The sequence below is a fragment of the Ctenopharyngodon idella genome, chromosome 1, assembly GCF_019924925.1.
Source record: "Ctenopharyngodon idella isolate HZGC_01 chromosome 1, HZGC01, whole genome shotgun sequence".
Lineage (NCBI taxonomy): Eukaryota > Metazoa > Chordata > Actinopteri > Cypriniformes > Xenocyprididae > Ctenopharyngodon > Ctenopharyngodon idella.
This window is the reverse complement of record NC_067220.1, coordinates 13,480,254-13,495,295: the sequence shown is the minus strand read 5'-3', so window position 1 is coordinate 13,495,295 and position 15,042 is coordinate 13,480,254. Positions and strand designations below refer to the sequence as shown.

Sequence of the window (15,042 nt, the reverse complement as noted above, 5' to 3'; positions counted from 1 at the left end):
AATAAGCAGTAATTGGGAGTTTATTGAGGCAAAAGTTGTAGTTAATTACTTAGTTAATAGTGAGAACTGAACTCTAATCTAAATTGAATGCAGTTGATCAAAGCGACAGTAGTCTAAAACTTTTAAAAATATTCTAGATTAAATAAAGCTGAAATAAAAAAAATATATATATATTACACGAAAAGTAAATTTAAGCTGAAGCACTAAAATGAATAACTGAAAATAAAAAACTGAAATAAAAGTAAATTAATATTAAAAATATAAAAAAAAAAACAACTAATACACATGACAAAAGCACATAAACAATGTAAAAGTTTTAATTTTGACAATGTAAGATTAAAGGCAAATCTAAAAAATATATTAATAAAAAAATAAGTAAAAAAATAATTAAAATATATAAAAATAATTTAAAAATAACACTGATACTAAATTTGTATGATTTATCTATTTTCTGTTTCTATTTCATCTTGACAGTAACATTGAAATGTAATGTTTTGTAGTGTTCTTCAGAATCTTACATTTGATCGACACAGTTGATTCCACACTCATTCCATATGAATTAAACAGTCATCTGTTAAAACTGAATCAACACAGATCTGAGCATCTCTGACCCTGTGGGCTTGTAATCTTTCTGTGTGTAATCAGCACACACTCACATCCATCCGCTCATAAATCCAAGCACTTGTTAGCGTCCACTTTCAAACTTCTTGTCTGTCTTTATTGAACTGGCTTTTGTACACACTGAGGAAATCATGTTGCAGGTACAGATGACAGAGATATACTGTAGAGCCAAGTTTTGGGATGTGTTCGAAATAGCATAGTAACATACAACTCATACTATATGGTCAACGGTATGCAAAACCAGAGCATAATGTGTAATATACTTTATTCCACAATGCAATGCACTCCATTTGACCTTTTAATTAAAGTGTGAAGAATGAACCGGACATAATATCACTCCAGAATTTCCTCCTTGGCTCATTATTTGATCGAACTGCCAGAAGTTAAGACATTTTTATGCAAGAGTGGATTAAAGAAATTTCATAACTGGAAGTGACACACTGAATTAAACATGCAGAGTAGTGAGGTTATGCGACAACAATGTAGTACACTACTGTTTGAAACATTTATCATTACATAATGCGCTCTGTTTCACACTTAATAGTGTATACTGCACAGCAAGAACATAGTCCATTACTCAAGTAAGCACTATGTAAATCCCAGCTCTCTTTCTCTCTTCCAGGTACACGATCACGTCGTTAAACCGTGAGGACGCGGGTGTGTATCAGTGCGCGGTGAGGAACAGGATGGGAGCGCTGATCCAGACGAGAGCTGATGTTCGCGTGGCTTGTAAGTACATGTGTATGTTGTTAGAAAGGGAGTCCAGGAGGCTGTAGCACAAATGGATTTCACACATCACCACACTCACCTAGAACACACACATATGCATGTAGCACAGGGTCCCATAGGGGATGAACTAGAAGTGACATTCAGGAAACACTCCAGTAATTTCTAAATATGCTGTCAATTCAGTACACTTTATTTACTCTTTGTAATACAGCAGGCGTATGCAAGACACATATGCAAGTATATTACAGATAAGAACCACTGAAGGCCATGTGTTACAATAATTTTACCATGGTCAAGGGGTCTTGGAGTGCCTTAAACATCCTGGACTGTGATAAAATGAAAATTCTGTCATTAATTACTCACCCTCATGTCGTTCCAAACCCGTAAGATTTTGTTCATTAAGATCTTTTTAATGAAATCTAAGAGTTTTCTGTCTCTCCATTGACAGCCTATGCAACTACCACGCTCCAGAAAGGTAGTAAAGAGATCAGTAAAGTACTCCATGTGACTCCAGTGGTTTAACCTCAGTTTTAAGTGACGTAAGTGCTTTGTTTGTGCAAAAAAACATGATTTATCACTTTATTTTCAAAATATTAATCTCCAACACGCATTCACTCAACAATGTCTGCTCTCGCATCAACACAACACACATGCTTCGTGGTGCTCTCATGAATGTGCATTGGAGATTAATATTTTGTAAATAAAGTGGTAAATTATGTTTTTTGCTCAAACAAAGCACTAGCTTCGCTTCATAAAATTGAGGATAAACCACTTGGGTCACATGGATTACTTTTAAGATGACTTTACTGCCCTTCTGGGGCTTGAAAGTGGTAGTTGCATAGGCTGTCAATGGAGGGACAGAAAACTCTTAGATTTCTTTAAAAAGATCTTCGTTTGTGTCGGCGCCGATAGCCTTGTGGGCAGCGCCCTGACATATGTTCAGCCGACCCAAGTTCGAGTCCCGGCTCACGGATCTTTCCCGATCCTGTCCCCCTCTCTCTTCCACCTCGCTTCCTGTCCACTCTATACTATCCTATCATAATAAAGGCAAAAATCACCAAAAATAAATCTTGAAAAAAAGAAAAGAAAGGTTGAAACGACATTAGGGTGAGTAGTTAATGACAGAATCTTCAAGTTATCACATTTGCCACAAAATAATAATAATTGTATTATTGATATATCTCAATAATAAAATAAAACGATTATTTAAATAATTTATATAAATATATTTCAATCGTATTATTACTATGAATATTATTGTATATATAATATTAATTCCCACCCCCGGGGAACACGATTGCAAACGGACGGCAGGGGACCCCTTTTTTCTATGTTGATATCAGCAAGAGAGCAACAGAATTATGAGGCTAAATGTGCCTCATATTGCAATTTAAATCACAGTCACAGTAGGAATTTTTTCTCTCTCTCTTTCTTTCTCTCTCATAGACATGGATAACTTTGCTGAACTGGAACAGAGGAAAACAGTCTCTCAGGGAAGAGCCGCTGTCCTGAATCCCCCTGCTGTGAGCAGTTACCCTCGCCCTCAGGTCACATGGTTCAGAGACGGCTTCAAGATCATTCCTAACCATCGGGTGTAAGTTGCCATTTGACATTTTGACATCTGTGAGACTTGTCCAGTAAAAAGATCAATGGATATTGACAAAAACCTGCTCTAATTTATTATGTAAATGGTTTTGTCTAAAAAGGACGCTTAAGTCATCATTTACTGACTCCTATCATTTGTTCTCCAATCCTGTGTTACTTTCTTCGAAAAAATATTTGTCTTTTTGATGAATATTCTGCTCATTCTTTTCAGTAGACTGAGAGTGACTAAGAAAGACAAAGTCATAAGAATATTACCATAAAAGTTGTTTATACGACTCGTGTGAGGAACAGACACAGTCTTTATTCTCTGAAAGTCATTATTTAAAATGTCTCTTTTTGTTTTCCACGGAAGTCAGTCAGTCTGGAATGACATGAGGGTGACTAAATTACCGAATTTTCATCTTTAAGTGAATTAATCATTTAAAGGATAAATACATATTGACAACAACCTGTTTAAATTCATTATGTAAATTTATTCCTAACGCAATAGTCTGTCAAAAGTCCAGCAACCCTCGTCTGTACATTCTGGAACACACACACGCACACACACACACACACACACACACACACACACACACACACAAACACGCTTGCATTGAAAATAGTGTTACATCAATCACTGTCTACTGTGTCTTTAGACTGATTTCATCAGTTGGCCCCCACGGCAATGATGTGCTTTATGACATTCATTGATTCTCTAAATGAAACCGGCACGTCCTGCAGTTGTTGACGCCACGCTTCAGATTCTTGGACTGTTAGCAGCGGGGTCGACACGTCTACTCATCAAGCTTTACTGTCAGCATCTGAGGATAGCTCACCTCGCCGGCTGTCAGTCAAACGGTTGTCATGGCACTTATGAGACGGTCTTCATTTCAAAGGCCACTCGTACGTGAAATGCGTTACTCTATCAAAGAAACGAGATCTAGAGGAGAGAGATGAATACTCATGTGTGTCCAAAGAAATACACCCACCCACAACTAGCACAGGGTTGTGAGTAGAGTGCAGATTATTTAAGCAAGTCTAACACAATGTAGTGTGATTTATGCTTAAAACAAGAAAAACAAACTAAATTCAAATGGTTTGTGAAAACAAATCCTAATATCTTACACAGTTTTGCTTCTGGGGTAAATGTTTTTTTTTTTTTTAAGGAAAGTTACCCTAAAATTATAATTTTCTGTCATTATTTTTTCATCCCTGTGTTGTTCCAAACTTGTATGACTTAGTTTCTTCTATGGTACTCAAATGGATTTATTATTTTATTTTATTTTATTTTATTTTATTTTATTTTATTTTATTTTATTTTTTAAAATTTATTTTTAATTAATTAATTAATTTATTATTATTATTATTATTATTATTATTAATGTCTAGATTTGTGTGAAGAACATAAAGTTTACGTTTTAATATTTCATTAGGTCTTTAAGAAACATGGAAGGCGATTTAGTGGACATCTCAAGTCCTTAGAAAATCCTGTGTTCATTTTGAATCACAATACCAGCTGTTTTTCTTATTTTTTTCTACTAGATTTGTACATATTTTATCCCTTTAGTCAGCTTTTGGATCTCTCTTTATGCTTGAACGTGCTGGATTTGCATTGCTAACAAATGTAGGATTTGCTCTTTGTCTCCATGTCACTAAATAGTTAGGAGACCTTCTAAAAAGACTACAGAGATTTTCAAAAACAGATGAAATTTGCAACTTAAAAAAAATGCAGGTATATGTAGGTATAATTTGTGTCTCATTTGGTAGTTTGGCTTGTGCTTTGAGTATAAATTGAAGCATGTGATTTCTAAAAGAGTGCTGAAATCTGTCTTCTTGTTGCTCTTATCTGCATGAAATTTCATTTCCATGTTCACTCTTTCCTCTTGATTACTCTTTGAACTTCAGATCTCCAGACACGTACTCCTCTTCCCCTCATCTAGTTCTCACTCTCTCTCCATCCCTCCCTCATTTGAACTTTTTTTTTTTTTTTTGGCTGCTGTTTTCTCTTCATACTCTGTCTGATTGTGATAATTGAATTGGCTCTTTGGTTCCCTAATGCAGCAGAACATCGTAGATTGGACCACAGTGTCATTAGGCTTTCCAACCAAACATTCATACACATACTCACTTGATATTTGTCACAAATATTCTCAGACTTCTGTGGTCATGAAATCAATTGAGTGCAACATACTGACCAAGTTTGCACTCTTTCTCAACAGTACCAGAGTACTGTAAGTTGTTTACGTTCATTATTAATGTAATGTTATGTGCTTTGAGACATAAGCTAATTTAATGGTGACTCTCTGCTGTGTGCATTCATATGTTTTGGAGGTGGTTTTGGAGATGCTCTGAAGTGAGGGTGGGATCTTATTCTTTCAAAGCTAGCATGCTATTGCTAGCCACTCTGAAATTGTAAAAATAGACATTTTAAGAAGGATTTTAAGGACAGTTTGTGTAGTTGGATTGTTGAGCTCCAGAAAGTCAACAAGGAGTTTGTTTTGAAAGGATTTTTTGACAGTTACAGATTTAAAAAACAAAAAAGCGGGAAAAAAGAACCCTAAACTCTAATACAAAGAACCATTTCAGCATTAAATGGTTCTTCAGGACAATATTTTTCTAAATAGAACTGTTACTATGCATAAAGAGAACTAACACCGTGTCCTAACCAGATGCGATGCGATAAGATTCCAGCGACGAGCAATTTGACTATCCACACTAGACGCAACGCGAAAATGAGAAGCGATAAAATCAATCAAAAGCCACAGCTAATCAGAAGAGAGTGTGGGCGGGCTGTCTCGGCAAGAGCACAGCGGACACAATGAAATGGGCAAGTACTTAATAAAATTCATAAATATTACACAATTAAAACATTATTTAAAGTACATACGGAGTAACTGAACCGATCTTTGTCGTAGAATACACTTGTTTGTTTGCGTTGAGTTGACACTTTGAACGTTCTTGTGCCCATTTATTTATTTTCAAGATCTGAGGTGAAATAGCCAGTGTTGTTTTCATTACAGCTAAAAAGCTGGGAACACAGAATGATATTCAAACTCACGTTAGATGCTTTTAACATTAAATAAAGCACATAAACAGTACCTGATATTATCATTGCCATACTTTGTGTTGCTGTTCCAGCCGTGACGTCACGGAGAAATAGAAACCGTTTCTAAAATCGAATATTCGTGTGTCGCCGTCGCGGCTGGTTAGGACAAAAACTTCTATTAACATGGAAAAGATACCTTTTATCGCATGTCGCGGTGTCGTGCCACGTCTGGTTAGGACACGGTGTTAAGGCCTATTCACACCAAGAATGTTAACTTTAATGATAACTGTATTAGTATCCACATTTCCCTATTCTCCTTGTGGATTTTTAACGATTATTAAAACTTTATAGTTATCGTCCTCTGTGTGAACGGGCCTTAAACGTCTGAGGGGCAAATTCACTAAACAGTTGCAAGACTGCATTTATTTAATCAAAAATACAGTGCAACTGTAATATTGTGAAATATTATTACAATTTTTATTACAACTTTCAATTTCAATATATTTTAAGTCTTCAGTGTCACATGATCCTTCAGAAATGTGGTGATTTGTTGCTCAAGAAACAGTTCTTATTATCAGTGTGGAAAACAGTTACTTCTTAATATGGAAATTGTGACTCATTTTTGGCAGAAATTCTCAGAAACGCCATTTATTAGTTTGAACAGTATTTATTGCAAATATAAATCTTTTGTAACATTATAAATGTCTTTACTGTCACTTTTGATCAATTTAATGTGTCCTCGCTAAATAAGGGTGTTGATTTCTTTAAAAAAAATGAACGGTAGTTTAATTCTAAAGAACTAGATGATAAAAAGTTCTTTGTGTAACTTGTATTTCTCCTGTGGCATCAGGCTGTAACACCCTGTTGGGCTCTAATTGTAATCTTTATTTTTAAGTACGTGGCCTCATAAACAGGTCTGCCTGAGGACAGGATGTTGAGCAGCTGGTGTCCTATTAGTGACACAGTAACCTGAAGCTGACTGCTCTGAAGCCTTCAGTGATGATTGTGGACTTAAAGAAGGACACACAAACCCCCACAATCCTGAACATCAGTGGCTCAGCTGTCAACACTGTTGAGACCTTAAGTGCGCCCTTAAGAGGGAAGCAAACACTGATACTGTCGTAAGGAAGGATCAACAGAGGATGTATTTTAAGTGACAACTGAAGAAATGCAGTCTGCCACATGCTTCTACACAATAGTCTTTAGGTGCACTTCCTTCATAACGGTTTGGTACAGGTCAGTCACTGACTTACTGCACAGGAACACACTGCATCGTGACAGTTCAAAGTAGTCCTGCTCCCCGCATCATTTTAAAACTGGCATTGATGTGTAATTTACTTTAAAAAAAATTTGTAAAAATGGTTAAATTTGTACGGAGCGATACATGTGCATGGGAGGAAAAATTATACATCAATGCTTTTGCGTTCTCTCGCAAATGTTTTGCGTTCTTCTGAGAAACTTTGCGTTTCCTCACATAAACTTTTGCGTTTTATCAAAAAAATGTTGTGTTCTTTGTGAGTGAATTCAAAGTGTCTCGGGGGAATGCAAACGTTTTGCAAGCGAACGCAAAAACATTTGCATGAGAACGCAAAAGCATTGCCAAATAATTTTTCCTCCCATCTCATATTTTTTTTCTTCACCATGTTCCTTTAAGGGCTCCGTACACTTGTTAATATTAGTTAATGCAACAGGGAACAGGAAACTGCACAGTTGTAACATATTTAACAATTTACAGTACACTGTAAAAAAGAATTGTTGGTTTAACTTAAAAGAAGTAAGTTATCTGGTTGCCTTAAAATTTTGAGTTCACTGAAATTAAACATTTTAGTTAATACAATGAAGGCGATTGGTTTAATCAACAGAAACTCAAAATATTATGTTATCTGAACCACATTAATTAAATAGTTGTTTTACAAAATAGTTGATTTGACAAAAGAAAAAAAGTTGTGATAACAAATCATGAAAATATTTTTTTACAGTGTACTGTTCAATAATTTGGGGTTGGTAAGATGTTTTAATGTATTAATAGAAAATCCATTATTTAATTGTGAAATATTATTACAATTTTAAATGTCTATTTCTTTTTTTTAAATGTTATTTATTCCTGAGATGGCAAAGCAGAATTTTTAGCATCATTACTCCAGTCTTCAGTGTCACATGATCCTTTCTAAAATAATTTTAATATGCTGATTTGCTGCTCAAGAACACATATTTAAACATTAAAATTAACTTATAAAATAATGCGTTAAAAAAATATTTTATAATTTTAACAAATTGACCTTATTGTAAAGGTTCATTTTTAATCTGGACCTTAAAAATATGATACTCATGGTGCAAGACATAATGCACAAGGTAAAAACGTCCACCTGCTGCTTGCGTATAGACCAACAATTAAAAACAGCACAGATGGAACATACAACCCATTAAGAAGACAAAAATACATTGAATGCAGCCCACCTTGCCTCCAGGATATCTACAAGATCCAACAATACGCCTTCATGCAAGTCATCACCCCTTACTGAAATACTTTCATAACCATATAACCACAAAAATAACCATGCACAAGAACAGTGAGGGTCATTAACAACCGAACAACATCCCAGCTAAACGCTGGCTGTTTTTGTTATTGTAGGCTAGAGTTTACAGCTGGAATTCAGCACCTGATATTAACTCCCACATTAATCCACGGCACAATAAGGTCCTCCACTGCATGTTTACTCATTTTATGCAATGACCCTGTAGGAATTTTTCATATGTGAACTATGCAAGCTATTTAGTTGCATATTTGACCAAATTTACAGTTAATTGTATGTTGCATTTGATGTATTTTCTATGATGAACATTCAGTATGCATTTCTGCCTTTGTATTTCATATTTTTCATTCTTTTTGTGTGTACAGGTATGTTTATTGTGACCTTGGGAGCAATTTGACAAGTCAGATTCCATCTAAGTGCAGTTTCCTGGCTTGTAAACTCAATGTGTCATTTCTCTGTCTGTCTGTCTTTCTTTCCAATGTTGCTCTTTGTTCTTCTATTTTACCCTATTGTTACCACCTTATAATAATTTCACCACTGCTATTAAGTATTTAGTGGACTCGTTATGTATCGTTTAACTCATTCACTGCTAAAGCTACAGTTGGTGTATTTCTAAAGAATAAAAGTAATTTCTGCTCCACTAGCGAGACAAATCAGAATTATGAAAGTTTTTATGCTTTCCAAATAGGTTTTCCAAATGCACTTACTGCCAACATCTGGCATTTCAAGAGGCTGTTCACACAGAATGTGTTTTTCCCATTGTTTTTCTATGTAAATATGCACTAGACAGACATGTTTGACCATTGCTTTTGTGTCTTTTGTACTGTCTCGCGCTTAAAGTGCTCTAAAAATGTAAGAGCTCAAGTTAACCTCTTAAAATGCACGGACCCGCCTTCTGGCTTGGCGTCACTTTGTTTACCGTTGTTTACATTTACTATATAGACAACTGTCTAAAAATATTAATAATGGTAACAAATTATACATCTTTTGAAAGGTCTAGTGTCAATTTATGGTCTCTGTTTTACGATATAGATGCTTCATCAACAGTAATATGGTAATTTGTGTCGGGAGTACAAATTTCTTTTAAAAACGCTTCTCTAGACCTCTCTTTCTTTTTATTGCACTACCCTATGTCTTTCCTTCTATGTAAAAATGTGTTCTGTGTGAATGGCCCCTAAGCCATGTGGTCCAGCCCCCAAGTCATGCCATTTGTTGAACCTTCCTTCGGATGAGACGTTAAACCGAGTTCTTGACTCTCTGTAGTCATTAAAAATCCCAGGATGTCCTTTGAAAAGAGTAGGGGTGTAACCCCAGCATCCTGGCCAAATTTGCCCATTTGCCTCTGTCCATCATGGCCTCCTAATCATCCACATATACTGATTGGCTTTAGCACTCTACCAATTCTTTTGTTTTCTACAGAAGAAATATAGTCATACAGGTTTGGAACGATGTGAAAGTGAGTAAATGATGATAGAATTTTCAGTTTGGGGTAAACTATCTATTTAAATGTGTAAAATTAGCTAAATCGAATCTGGACCATAACACATTTCACCTTACACTTAACTTTCTGAATGTGTTAGTTGAAGGCCTGGAATATCTTATAGTTTAAAGTTAAAGCTGAAAGTGTGAAAACATCCCATGCTGAGATTTTTCCACTGTGGATTTATTTTGGACTGAGTGCGAGACTTCTCTTTTTTCATTTTCCCTTCCCTTCCCTCTTTTTTTCCCCTGGATGGAGAGGCTGGAATTAAAGACTCTGAGTTCAAAGGGAATTTTTTTTCCTTACAGGAGATAGATTAAAACGCTTATTCTTGACGTTTTCATGTGGTTTCTCTCTTTCTCTTTCCCTGTCTGTCCTATCTCTGTCTCTTACTCACTCTCTGACTTTATTTCACCTTGAACTTTATATGAACAACATCCATTGCCCATTAAATATCTCGGAGGCTTATCCTTTTCTCCATCTCTCTTGTCTTACCGCTTGTTTGCTTGTCTGATTCGCATTTCCTGCCCTAAAAGCTCTGCCATATTGAAGTCAGAGTATAGGCTGTTTAGTTTCTAATGGTTCCTCCTCGTTCACCTTGAGTCTGTATGTGCGTACATGCATTAGCAAATGTGTCCAGTAATCAAAATGAACCCGCTCGCTGAAATGTCGACAAAAGAGCTCTATATATTTAAATGTGGACAGTCACCCATGACTGGACTTTATTGACATTACACGGTGGCTCATGCATTAAAACACTGAGCTCCTCTGTTTGAAGATTACTGTAGGCTTTGGCCACCGTTTCAGAGGTCTGCCATTGCGTCAGGATTTGGTGGGGAGAAATTGTGCACTTACATAAACCAATAATGTTTTTTTTCCACTTCATCGTCATCTTTGTCATTATTTGAGTTGCTACAGCATCATTTTTATTCTTAGATGTAATTTAAATTATTGAGGCTGAGTTGAAGCAGTGCTGAAAGAGTCTGCTCACACCAGCCCTACAGTGTGTGATCCCAACAGTATCCTTCCACCTGGAATTTTCACCATGTTTTATGGTTATATAATGGAAATGATAACTTCACCATATAAGTACTGTACGCAGAGACTCCTGTACTGTCTAGTTAAAGGGACAGTTCACTCAAAAATGATATTCTATCAGCATTACTCACCCTCATTTTGTTCCAAACCCATAAGACCTTTTCTCCCTGGAAGACAGAGAAATTGCAAAAACAGTAAAAGTGCTCTTTTGTCATTCCTTTCCATGCTATTGCAATGAAAGGGAAATTTCTTTTCTTGATTATGATTTCACTTTTTTAACTTCAGTTAGTGTGTAATGTTGCTGTTGCAAAGTTACAATGCTCAAAGTTCAATGCAAAGGGAGATATTTTCTTTAACAGAAATGCTTTTTAAGGACTACAAAAAAATGGCTTCTTTGGGTTGGTGACATCACAAACCCCAAAATTTACATAAACCCTACCCCCGGGAAGACATAACAAAGGGGGCGAGGCCATGTTGGGCTGCTTTAGAGAAGAGGAAGAGTTGTTGTAGTAGAGTGTTGTTATCATGCCGTCGTTTTACGCCAGACTGCTTCACAATCGAGGGTCAATTCAACACTGGATTTGCACAAAAGATTAACATGACATGCTAGTGGATGAGTTTAATCAACTCCACAGTAGCTACATAAATTTATCCCCTAACCATTCAGAAATGTCTAGATGCATTCTAAAAGTTGTAACTTCTTCCTGATTCTCTCCATCAGTGTCCGACTCCGGTTTGAACAATGTAAGGCTGAACACCGTTACTGACAATCCTCATTTTGGCTGCGTGAGATTCTCCAGCTTTGTTGTTGTTTTTGAGCAACCAAAGCACGAGCTGTTAAAGCTCCACCCTCTTCTGGAAAGCGGGCCTCAGCAGTACCTCATTTGCATTTAAAGGGACACACACAAAAACGGCGTGTTTTTGCTCACACCCAAATAGGTGCAAATTTGACAAGCTATAATAAATGATCTGTGGGGTATTTTGAGCTGAAACTTCACAGACACATTCTGGGGACACTAGAGACTTATATTACATCTTGTAAAAGGGCATTATGGGTCCCCTTTATAAGTTATAATTATAGGAGTTCATAAACCTTGCGCCCTACTTAGACTACTGATTGGACTACATAATGTCTGTCGAATGAATATAACAATAAATAAATGTTGATTTTATGTTGTTAGGGCTGTAGAGCTGTATCCCATTTACTATAATAAATGCTTGTTCATTGGTTTCAAACAGCTCTTTCAGATTATAGATTTTTTTTTTTTGTTTGTTTGTTTGTTTTTAATTTGGTCTTCCAAACTAAAATGTCAATATCATCATATTTTTGCTATAGCTGTTGGGTACACGAGTGAACACAATTAAACCACACTAGCATAAATTCAGACTATATAATATAATACTATATAATCAAAGTAGATTTTCACTGAAATGATAAACTATGTTCTCAGGACAAAAGTATTTTTCATAAAAATGTCAGACTGAGGCAATTTGCCACATTTCTTTTAAAAAGTTGTCATTTTATATAGTTAATTATTTACAATTTCTGATGCTGAAAGCAATGGTCATTTTGTGTCACCCTTTTCATTTTTTTCAGTTTCATAAATTTCATATTTATTTTGCTATTTAAATTTAGCTGAAAAGTCATTAAATAGCCATTTTACATTTTAAATACACATATTTTGTGGAAGATGGCTTTTTTTTACTTTAGTTAAAAAGTTTTCTTTTCAAACCTGTGTTAAAAACAACAAGTTCTTTTCCAGAGCTTTACAAACAAAACAAGGACACAAGAAAAACACAGTATACAATACAAAGAAACAATACAGTATACATATCAAACGTCACAGATAATCATGGTATTGGAATAAAGTCGATATGTGTAAGCAGCTGTCTGTATTTTTGCCTTGTTTCCTTCACTTTTAGAAAAGGCTTTTCAGTAGCAGTCTAAAATCTCTCTGGGGTTCTGACAGACAGGAATGTAATTTTGTCCAGGCTTTCTGCAGGTTCACTGGGTGTGGCACATCTAGCTGTGGCGGTGACACTTCTGTTATGGTGACTACAGTGTGGAGCTCTTAGTGCTTTTAAAAACTTGCCTCATATAAAGGTGTGATTGTGTCATGTGTGTGTGAAAATTTGAAAGCGCTATTGACGTTTCTCATAAGAGCGCTATTGAACACAGGCAATAGAGGAACATGAAAGCCCACTCTCTCTTCTTTCCTTATTCATTTTGTTGTGTTTTTCTTTGGCGAGTTATTTTTTTCCTGTCCTCGAGAGAGATAAAAATATCTGTTCAAAAAGTGGCAAAAGCCTTGGTTAATGTAAGTGGCGTGTATGCGTGTTTGTACATGTTCATATTTCATTGTGTCCAGTGATGTATTGATTTGTGCACGTGTGTTGAAACGAGTAATTATCACGTTGCCCTCTTGCCGATGAGACCATCCAGAACTAAAATAATAAAACGCCCATGTGCTTTCATTAGAACGTCACCTGGCTCAATTTTACAAATAAGCAAATTGATTTGGTACAGGTCACCCTGAGATTAGAAAGGAAATGAAAATGCAAGTGGACAGTTTTTACTATTCTTACTTGTGATTTGTGTGTTTCTCTTTTGGTTTCAGAGCAATAACATTGGACAATCAGCTCGTGGTGTTGGCTACGGCAGCAGCAGACGCAGGACGGTATTACGTACAGGCTGTTAATGAACGCAATGGAGAAAACAAAACCAGTCCTTCCATTTACCTGAGTATAGCAAGTAAGTCTTTGAAGTATATACAGTATGTATATATGGTTGTGTAATAAAATACTATGATATACAGTATTTTTTTTTTTTTTTTTTTTTTTTGCCACACCTGCCAATGGCCGGTGACTTTACCAGCCATAAATATTTTTTTACCGGACATGAAACTGTTTTTGCAAAAACAGGCAGTTATGACACCAAAACTTTAGATATCAGAGAAAATTCACACTTTTCAGGTACAGAAATTTAATAAACTAATCAAATGTAAAATTGCACTGCATAGTCTTAATATAAATTAAACATATATTAATCCTTATTAAAGTTACAAAAGTTATTCAGTCTAGAACAGAAACATTAAGGACACAGGCGGCAACAGGTAGGCCTATATATTAGGCTGTTGTCACGTTAAGAGCTAATGCATGGATCCAATTTACTGATACACATGCATTTTTTTCTCAACTGTTTATGTTCACTTAAGACAAAACTGACTGTTTACAAGGCAAGGGTACTCACCAATACAGGCATTTCAAGCACAAGAAGATGTGAAGTTAAATTCAGTATTCGTGCGCGCTTCAGGTGTTTGTGCACAGAAAACTTCCCACACAACGAGTAATGAATTGAGTTCCCCTTCACATGTTCTTGCGAATTAATATTTAAATTGGCAAGGCTTAAACTTTCGTGATGATGCAGCATTGGCCCGTCAACGGTCCTGAGCATCATTCACGTTCATGTTCTCACAACATTGCATTGCTAGAATTAATAAAATTATTATGGCCAACTGGCGATTGACATCGTTTCATATACTCGCCAACACAGATTTTTACTTGCATTTGACACTTGGCATGTGTTAATTTTAGGCCCTATATATACATATATATATCTCCAGGGCCTAAAATTAACACTCGCCAACGTAAATGAGTACAGCGTAAATGAGTACACTCCCTTTGAAAAGTAACATTTTAAACAATATGTCAATGAACACAAAAACAATTTCCAAATATTGACAAGTTTTATATAACATCTGTTTAACTTACAACATGAAAGTAAGGTTAATAATATAACTTGGAGAACAAAATTTTCAGTTTTACTCAAATTAGGGTGATGCAAAAATGAGTACACCCAACTGAAAGTTTTGCATTGCTAGAATTAATAAAATGTTAAAAATGTTTAAAATGTTACTTTTCAAAGGGGGTGTACTCATTTACGCTGAGCACTGTATATATATAAAATTATTAACTGTCAATCGATTAAAAAAATAATTAATTACTTT

At 35.6% G+C, this 15,042-nt stretch overlaps 1 protein-coding gene across 2 annotated transcripts in view; it reads left to right on the top strand.

Moving 5' to 3' along the window:
- The window catches only part of sdk1b (sidekick cell adhesion molecule 1b), a 253,500-nt gene that overhangs the window by 102,574 nt on the left and 135,884 nt on the right, over positions 1-15,042 (top strand). For both annotated transcript variants that reach the window (XM_051903427.1, XM_051903423.1), the window contains exons 4-6: positions 1,244-1,350; positions 2,797-2,944; positions 13,654-13,787. In XM_051903427.1, coding sequence (XP_051759387.1) covers positions 1,244-1,350; positions 2,797-2,944; positions 13,654-13,787 — 389 coding nt within the window. The remainder of the gene's footprint in view (positions 1-1,243; positions 1,351-2,796; positions 2,945-13,653; positions 13,788-15,042) is intronic.